The sequence below is a fragment of the Carcharodon carcharias genome, chromosome 18 (assembly GCF_017639515.1).
Source record: "Carcharodon carcharias isolate sCarCar2 chromosome 18, sCarCar2.pri, whole genome shotgun sequence".
Classification (NCBI taxonomy): Eukaryota; Metazoa; Chordata; class Chondrichthyes; order Lamniformes; family Lamnidae; genus Carcharodon; species Carcharodon carcharias.
This window is the reverse complement of record NC_054484.1, coordinates 74,556,326-74,566,023: the sequence shown is the minus strand read 5'-3', so window position 1 is coordinate 74,566,023 and position 9,698 is coordinate 74,556,326. Positions and strand designations below refer to the sequence as shown.

At 40.1% G+C, this 9,698-nt stretch overlaps 1 protein-coding gene across 3 annotated transcripts in view; it reads left to right on the top strand.

Annotated features, from left to right (window-relative positions):
- The first annotated feature begins 71 nt into the window (after positions 1–71).
- The window catches only part of nme7 (NME/NM23 family member 7), a 189,598-nt gene continuing 179,971 nt past the window's right edge, over positions 72–9,698 (top strand). The window contains exon 1 of one of the 3 annotated variants that reach the window (XM_041210813.1): positions 72–226. In XM_041210813.1, coding sequence (XP_041066747.1) covers positions 224–226 — 3 coding nt within the window. In that variant the 5' untranslated portion in view covers positions 72–223. The remainder of the gene's footprint in view (positions 227–9,698) is intronic. The other 2 variants (XM_041210812.1, XM_041210814.1) reach the window with 2 other exon arrangements.

Here is a 9,698-nt window from a genome sequence, read left to right as displayed (position 1 = left end):
AACAAATTGAACGGTTTAGATTTTTAAAAAATATTGTGTTTAAAATCCTACGAAACCATAAAGTTAAGAAATAAAACGTATTGCTTTGCTTTAAGTTTAAAAAAAAAAGACCTTGGATTGAAAGTCGTGTGCGCGCCGTTGCTATGGGACCTTCAGTTCAACAGAGTGGAGCCGGGAGGAAGCAGCCGCTTTGACTCTGATTGAGGAAAAAGACACAGACAATATGGTGAGAGCCGTCTACTTGGTAGCGATCCTCAGATAGGGAAGATTTCCCTTTCCTTACACCATGCGTTGTACCCTCCAAGTGATCCAACAGAAATTCGATAGGTCCTGTTATCGTTAAGGGATGGCCCCACGGCCTGGAGATGGAGCCTGGGGATTATTTTGGCTCATTTTATGTGCTAGTCAGAAAAGTGATCACCCCCCCACCCCTGGCTCAGAGTTGAGTCCTCCTGTCTGCAAATGGGGAGTGATGATTTCTTGTAGGGTTGTTTGTTTTCGCGGGTTAGTTTGCTTTACTGTATTGGGAAAAGGACTTTGTTAGTTTCACAAACAACTAAAATCTGTAAGCATTGAAGTTTCAGCGGCTAACTGGACATAAATAATACTTTGTGATTATTATTCCCAACAAGTTTAGTCTCCAAATGCGCAATTTGTATATTGTATTTTGGGTGACTTCACAAACCTCTTTAATTCTCCTGACATAGAATCATGGAATGATACAGCTCAGAATGAGGTTATTCATCCTATTGTGTCTGTGCTGACTCTTTACTGATCTATCCATTATCACTCTCCTGCTCTTTTCCCAAAGCCCTGTAATTTTATTCCCCTTCAAGTGTTTAGACAACTTTTTTGAACGTTACTATTGAATCTGCTTTCATTGCCCTTCCCCTCCCCACATACATCCACACATACTTTTCAGACAGTGTATAGCAGATGTTTTTTCTGAAAGTGTGCTGCCAAGAATTGAACTCTACTCAGCTGAGAACCAGTGTTTTACAAAGATTTAACATAACTTTCTTACATTTATATCCTTTGGCTATTAATAAAGCCAAGGATAGAATATTTTTAACAGTTTTTTGAACTTGTTCTGTTAAATTCAAGGAATTGTGTACATACTCTCTTCTTACACTCCTTTTAAAACTATGCCATTTAGTTTATATTGCATCCTACTGAAATGTATCATTTCACACTTGTCTGCATTAAATTTCATTGAACATGTGCTCAGTGCACCAATCTTTCTATAGCTTCCTAAAGCCTGTTGCAAACCTCATTGTTTACTACCTTGATAATTTATTTATATCTTCAACATATAGTTATCTGTATACATGTATGTACTGTATATATAATACCATATGTTAAAATTAATTTGTGTGTTGCAGCATTCTGTTTCAAAATGCATTGAAAGTTCCTCTGTGATAGGATAGAAAAAGGAATGTGCAGTAGTGGCAGAAAATGCAGAGGAGTGTAATGCCACTACTTTTCAAGACTTTCTGTTAAAGCCCTATGGCATACTGAACAACAAAAGAGCAAAGGTCGAAAAATGATGATGCCACACAAACAATAAACATTCATAAACAGTTAGAAGAGTGTGAACCTGCAATATATGAGCATCAATATCAGCTTGATATAGATAATGTATGCTTAAATTTACTGTGAGCAGTACTATTCCATCAAAATTACAATATGGAAACAAGCATTTTTGTTTTTGTCCTCTGCAAGGGCATTAGCCCTCATCCCATTTTTCCCTGCCTATTTACTTAAAAACTTTTGAATAATAGTTATTATCATATTTCACAGCACTTGAAATCTTGGCAGTAAAGGAAAGGATTTGAAATCTTTTCGCTTGCCAATTCATCTTCATCTCCATCTCCTCTTATCTACCTTCCTAGTAAATGCAAGAAATGCTTTGGGAGGTATACTAGTATGGGTATAACTCTACATGGAAGTTTGGATTATTCATCTCTTATTTTGGATGTTCACTATTGCTTGTTTGAAAGTTAACTCAGAAAACAAGCAGATGTATGTGGGAATTGACATTCGGTTTAAGTTACCATTATCTAGTATTCCAATAAAGATCACACCGCTTTCCAATGGACTGTTGGACGTTCTGCTCATGATGACAGTTATTCTATTTTGATATTAAGACATTAGCATGTGTTACTTATTTTGGTAATTAGGCACATGGTTCAAACTAGGACTCATCAGAAAGTTCTGCAATGCATCATGATAAACATATGGATAGATAAGTGAAGGTAAAATCCCTGGAATCATCTGCGATTTTTTTAAAAAGAAAACTTAGATGTTATAACAGGGAGGATTGCTGTTAGTTCTTTTGGACACAAGTGAGGACACTCTGGTTTTCTATTTTGTCTTGAATGCGTTGCCAGTTGATCCAGATTGACAGAATGTTGTGTTCACTCTGGAATAACTGTTTGTTGTTGATGTGTAGACCCCATCTCAGTTTTGTTGTAAGCAAAAAAAATATTAATTGTCTTTTCTTTTATCTGTGTATTTGTCTGTGTATTTGGGATCAGAATCAATCTTATCTAGCAACTTTATATTAATAATGATTAGAGCTAAGGGGACACTTTATTATTGTATATGTTGTATGTGGTGGAATAAATACTGAAATAAAAAAAAGTAACTAAGATACTACTTTAACAAATTAGTCTATCTTTAAATAGCATTCAAGTACAGAAAAGACAGAACATTTGTGTGATTGTTTTGTGGATTTAGGTGCTGAAGGCAAAAGTACAAAACATGTTTGAGCTGGATAGTCCATTTGGTTAGCACATTAATCTTCTACCTTTTTTTTTGAGGGGTAGGTTGGAATCCACCTAGACCTATAGGAATCTGTGTGCATTAAGTATCTTCATGGTGTTTAATAACTTGAAGGTTGGACCTGTAACGTGGAACTCGCTACCACAGGGAGTGGTTGAAGTGAATAGTCTAGATGCTTTTTAGGCAAAACTAGACAAGCATATGTGGGAGAAGGGAATAGATGGTTATAATGGTATGATGGTTTCACATCAAAACAGAAAAGACAGGAGGAGGCCTGAGTGGACTATAAACATGGTCTGGTTAGTTCAAATGGCCTATTTCTGTGCAATACATCCAATGTAATCCTATGTAACAAAGTGAAATGTTGAAAGATAAGGCTGAAGCATTCGCAACAATCGTTAGCCAGAAGTGCCGAGTGGATAATCCATCTCAGCCTTCTCTGGAGGTCCCCAGAATCACTGATGCTAGTCTTCGGCCAATTCAATTCACTCCATGTGATAACAAGAAACACCAAAGGCACTGGATACTGCAATAGGCCCCAACAATATTTCTGCAATAATACTGAAGACTTGTGCTCCAGAACCTCTGTGCCCCTCGTTAAGCTGTTCCAGTACAGCTACAACACTGGCATCCACCCAGTAATGTGGAAAATTGCCCAAGTATGTCCTGTACACAAAAAGAAGGACAAATCCAAACCAGCAAATTGCTGGCCCATCTGTATAGTCTCATTCATCAGTAAAGTGATGGAAGGAGTTATCAACAGTGCTATTAAGCAGCACTTGCTTAGCAATAAACTGCTCACTGATATTCAGTTTGGGTTCCACCCGGGTCACTCGACTCCTGACCTCATTGCAGCCTTGGTTCAAACATGGACAAAAGAGCTGAACTCCTGAGGTGAGGTGAGAGTGACTGCCCTTGACATCAATGCAGCATTTGACCGAGCATAGCATCAACGAGCCCTAGCAAAACAGGAGTCAATGATAATCAGGGAGAAAACTCTCCAATGGTTGGAGTCATACCTAGCATAAAGGAAGATGGTTATGGTTGTTGGAGGTCAATCATCTCCATTCCAGGACATCACTGCAGGAATTCCTCAGGGTAGTGTCCTAGGCCCAACCATCTGCTGCTTCATCAATGACCTTCCTTCCATCATAAGGTCAGAAATGGGGACGTTCGCTGATTGTGCAATGTTCCGCAACATTTGCGACTCCTCAGATACTCAAGCAATCCATGTTCAAATGCAGCAAGACATAGACAATATCCTGGCTTGGGCTGACAAGTGGCAAGAATCATTTGTGCCTCACAAGTGCTAGGCACTGACCATCTCCAACAGGAGAGAATCTACCCATTGCCCCTTGACATTCAATTGTATTGCCATCTCTGAATCCCCCACTATCAACATCCTGGGGATTACTGTTGATCAGAAACTGAACTGGACTAGCCATATAAATGCTGTGGCTACAAGAGCAGGTCAGAGGCTAGGAATCCTGTGGCGAGTAACTCACCTCCTGACTCCCCAAAGCTTGTTGAAGACACAAGTCAGGAGTGTGGTGGAATACTGTCCACTTGTCTGGATGAATGCAGCTCCCAACAACATTCAAGAAGCTTGACACCATCCAGGACAAAGCAGCCCGCTTGATTGGCACCCCATCCACTCTCTTTTCCACCGATGCAAAGTAGCAGCAGTGTGTCTCATCTACAAGATACACTGCAGGGATTCACCAAGGCTCCTTCGACGGCACCTTTCAAACACATGACCACTACTATCTAGAAGGACGAGGCCAGCAGACACATGAGAACACCACCATCTAGAAGGTCCCGTCCAAATTACTCACCATCCTGACTGGGAAATATATCGCCGTTCCTTCACTGTTCTTGGGTCAAAATCTTGGAACTCCCTCCCTAACAGCATTGTGGGTGTACCTACACCACATGGACTGTGGCAGTTCAAGAAGGCAATTCACCACCACCTCCTCAGGGGCAATTAGGGATGGGAAATAAATGGTGGCCTAACCAGCAATGCCCATATCCCATAAATGAATTTTAAAAACCCCAAATCTTTTGCTCACCCAGTATCTGCACACTCACACTTACATATAATTCCAACTAAGGATCACTTCACAAGAGTCAAGAAGAGGAACCTTATTCAAATATTTTCCCTTCCAAGCCATTTGAAAGATATATTAACATGTCATTTAGGTACTACTGCTGGAATGCAGGATTGTCCTACCAAATGACAAATTTTACATCACATGGACCGCAGCGGTTCAAGAAAGCAGCTCACCATCACCTCAAGGGTGCCATCTCAAGAGCGATTAAGGATTGGCAATAAATGCTGGCCTAGCCAGCAACACCCACATCTCATGAGTGAATAAAAAAAATTATAATATGCAGCATAGAAATGGGCATTCAGCCTGAGCAGTCCATGCCAGCATTTATATTCTACTCAAGCAACCTCCACTCTTCCTCATCCAACTTTCAGGATAACTCTCTACCCTGTGCTTCCTCAATGCTTATTTCATTTGTTTGTTTCACCATAGCCTTAGTGGGGTTGTTGGCATCGTCTTGCTTCTTCTCTGGCTTTCTTCAAGCCTCCCTCAGTCCATGCCTTAATATTATCCACCCGTTGGATTTTTCTTCTTCCTCTTCCGTTTTTACCTTCAATTGTTGCCGGGGCAAGGCTGTCAGGCCTTCATTTCCAATGTCTGTTCTTGACTATCTTTCTCTCTCTAAATTTACTTAGCAATTCTTTTGATTCCTGAATTTCTAGGTTCCCCATAAATGAATCTATACTATTTGCCTCAACTATTCTATTCCCTGTGCTAGTGAGTACACATTTTCACTACTCTGGATAAAGAAGTTTCTTCTGAATTCCTGATTTCATTTCTTGGTGATATATACTATATTTATGGTCTCTACTTTTGTCTAAGTGAAAACACACTTCCTGTGTCTACTGTATCAAAACCTTTCATAAATTTAAAATCTCTATTAGGTCACCCCTAAGCCTTTCCTTTCCAAGAGAAAGATAGCCAGGCTGTTCATCATCCTTTCCTGACAGGTATACCCTTGCAGTTCTGGTATTTTCCTTGGAATTTTTATTGTACCACCTTCTTTTGCCTCTATATCCTTTTTGTAATAAAATGAACAGCACTGTACCAAGTAGTCTAGCCAAGTTTCCATACAAATTTAATATAACTTCTCTGCCTTTAGAAGTAAACCCTGTTTTTTTTTTTGCTTTTGTTCTGGCTTTTTTGACCTGCATTGCAACATGTGTTTTGTGCATTTGTACATCCAGCTCCACTGCACCATTTAGATTATTATTTTCCAAGTAATATGTCATTTTCTTATTTTTCTAATGACACCTCATAATTATATGTTGAAATTCATTTGCCAATTATGTGCCAATTCTGCAGTTTATTATTGAATTTATTAGTGTCTTCTTGTAATTTATTGCAAACTTTCTCAGCGTTGATTCTCAGCTTGCCATAAATTTAGAAATTATGTTTTAAATTCCAAAATCTAAATCATTAATATAAATTGTGAATAGCCAAGGTCCCAAGTCTGATCCTTGTGCGATCTCACTTGGTAACTTCTCTGTTCTATATAGCTACTCTTTACCCCTGTCTGCTTTCTGTCTTGCAGCCAGCCTGCTATCTATTTTGTTATTTGTTCCTTTTATTCTACATGTTCAGATCTCATTTATTGTCTATTATGTGGTATCTCATCAAAGATGTTGTGGAAATCTAGATAAATTACATCTGCATTACCCTTGTCTACGCACTTCCTTTTTCCTTCTCTTTCCCCCTCTCTCTCTTACCCCTTAAATTTATTCTGTGTTATGTTTGGTTACCTGCTGCAGATTATTAATTTGTGGAATAACATCAGAAACTGGTGCCACTTTCAGTTAGAAATAATTAAGCTGAGTATGTATGCAACATTCCTTATACAACTCACTAGATCTGAGGAGACTCTTTTGTTTCATCTGTCATCAGTGATAGAAACTAAAAAGCAATCTCTATTCAGTATGACTGCAGCACTATGTAATGCCAGTCTTTTTACAAATTATTCCTTACAAATAATTTTGAATTTGAAATAATATCTACTAATCTTAAATATTTTAATGAAATAATAATGTTTGGATACCAGAGCCGCATGTTTCAGAGCAGAGTACTGAATATAAGATAATCTGTGCACTTTTGAGTAAATCGTAATTGAGAGTTATTGGTCGCAAAATTAATTTGCATATTGTCACTTCTAGCATTGCCAGACACATCAACTTGCTTCCCTACGGTCAGGCAATGAGCCACTACTTCTTTGGCCTGTGTGGCATTCAGCTTTGATATGGGCATAAACAGCTGTGTTACTGAATCACAGTCCCCTGAGTGTGTCTGACCATGTTGAATTGATGCTACACTGAGTCCACGCACATCCCAACCTTCTGGTGTGTTGTTAGGAAAATAAAACCAAACAGTGCAAACTCTGACAATGCTTAGTTGTCCACTACTGAAAAAGGTAGCATGAGGCATTAAGATGGACTCTGCAGTCACGTTATTAAATGATTACGGGTAAGTAAAAATTTATGGAGCTTTTCCTATTGGAAAGTTTCTGAAAGTGTAGTACTTGGAAGTGGTTTTGAGGGTATTTTATGGTCCGTTTGCTACACAGAATTTAGCTGCATCCTCATAAGGGTGGCAGAGGAGTAGGTGACTTTTTTGTCCATACAAGTCTGTAACAGGTATGGGGGCAGCAGTCACACTGCCTCTGTATCTGTGTGATATCCTCTGTCAACTTGGAGCTGGACTCATCCATGCTCCCTGACACTGATGAAAGGCTGTTTGGCAGGCCAACCGATGCACCCAGCTTCTTAGTGTGATGCCCATTCAAAACCCCCTTGCATGCCACCTTATTACGGTCCTCATCTGAGTCCTCTGCAGCAGTACTTGTCTGCCATCTTGCCCTCTGATAAGCTGACAAATTAATCTTGCTTGCAGCCCACTGGTGGCCAGTGATTCATTATGTGCTAATTCCAACTCTATATTAGTGTCTGAGGTAAGTCCACTGCCAGTGTCTGAGCTTGTGGCTCTAAGTGTCAGACCAAGTAATGTGGCCTGTTCATCACTTCTGTGCTGTTGTTTTCTCCCTTTCTTCTTGGACTGCTCTGGCTATCCAGGTGGCAGCTCTTGGTTGTTTGAAAGCAAGAACATAGAAAGGGAAGTTACTTGTGAAGGAATGGGTAGTGTGAGAAGTAAGAGGTCCATGATCACACCATCAGCAGCTTGCCCGTCATGCCAGATAGCAGGATGAGGGTGTGCTGGAAGTTGAGAAGGGGTATAAGGCAGGAAGATGCCATTGTACTCAATGCTCTTGGCAACATCAGATGCTGCAGGCCATGTCACAGCTGGCCCCAAAGAGGACGAGATCTGACTCCTCTGTAGGGCTCAGAAGATGCAAACATCCTTGACTACCACTGGCTCTGGTGTGTTCCCTTCTATTGTGTGCCACCTTATCCTGCAAGAGAGGGAGGAAAATGTCAGTGGCTGTGTAGCTTAGATGCTGTGTCTGTCATCGCTTAATAGCTACAAGTACGTGGAGGTATTGAGAGATGGATGTGAGGCTGGCAGTATTTGTAGGTATGAGATGGTAGGGTGGAGTAGCTGGATGTTATGCGTATGTCCTGAGTGATGAGTGTGTGGGGATTTAAACAGTATGAGAGGTTGGTGGTGTGGTGAGATGTCATTTGAAGATGCATTCACTGGCATTGACCATCTTGCGAGGTCATTAGGCTTCTTGTTACATTGCTGGTTCCTTGGACCCAGATTCTGGGAGTTGACCTTCCTGGCCACCTGCTCGCACTCCTTCTTAGGGTAGTGCTAACTCCCCCACTTGACCATGGCATCTCTCCTCGCCACTTGCACCACTTAACTTCTAATGCTGCATCTGCCAGTCCACATCCCACTGTGTGCCCTGATCAGTTTGTGTGACTTTCCATTGCAGCAATCTTTATTTCCACCATCCCTTTAAGTGTCAGAATGTGTGTAGTATGTGGTATGTAGGTCCACTGCTGGCGCCACCTGCTGTGTATAGGACTCATAGTAGCGTTCAGAAGTGCAGGCCAGTGCTGGAAGTGAGGGAACTTGCACCATGATCATTCAGATGAGTTAGGTAGCTGAATTTTACATCTTGCCCACCTCCATTTGTACAGATGCAGGTAAACCATGATTAGCAACCTGTCCATGCCCAGAAATCTGGGCAAAATGAATTTTGTCTATTAAGTAGTTTACTTAGTAGACATTTTTTGACTCTCTAAGATGAGTTATTCTCTCTTACAAACACCCAATCGTGGTTAACGAAGTTCTAGAGTTAAATAGGATTATCTTGGGCATTTTGGATGATTCTAGAGTAATAATTATTCTAAAAGAAGATAACAAGACCAAGAGAGTAGATATAGTCAGGGCAGATCTGGCGATGGATGGTTAAGAAACTTGTGCATCACCAGAGTTCTGTGCCTGCTGATTTTGATATTCCAGTTAGTGTTCACATTATCAGTATTCAGTCATCACTTCCAGAGCTCATATATATCAAGTGAGCTGATTATATTTATTTGTTCTGTCGTTTAGCTGGCACCCAAAAGGTGTCACCATTGATGACAAAAATGCAAAATAAAAGGAGTATTAGTGGTTGAACAAACTGACAAATTCACTTGAATATTGTGTTTGAAAAAAAAATCAGTGGATTTGAACATAAATCAGTGGTATGTACTCAAGTAATTTCCAGATAATTGGTATAAGTAGGGTCATAAGTTTATTCAATTTGAGGTTTTATGCTACATGTCTGCAATGTTGTATGAGTATATGCTCAATGTGTGCCATTTGTGTTTTCTCAATGTTATGTTTGCTTTGGAATTTGTCATTTGG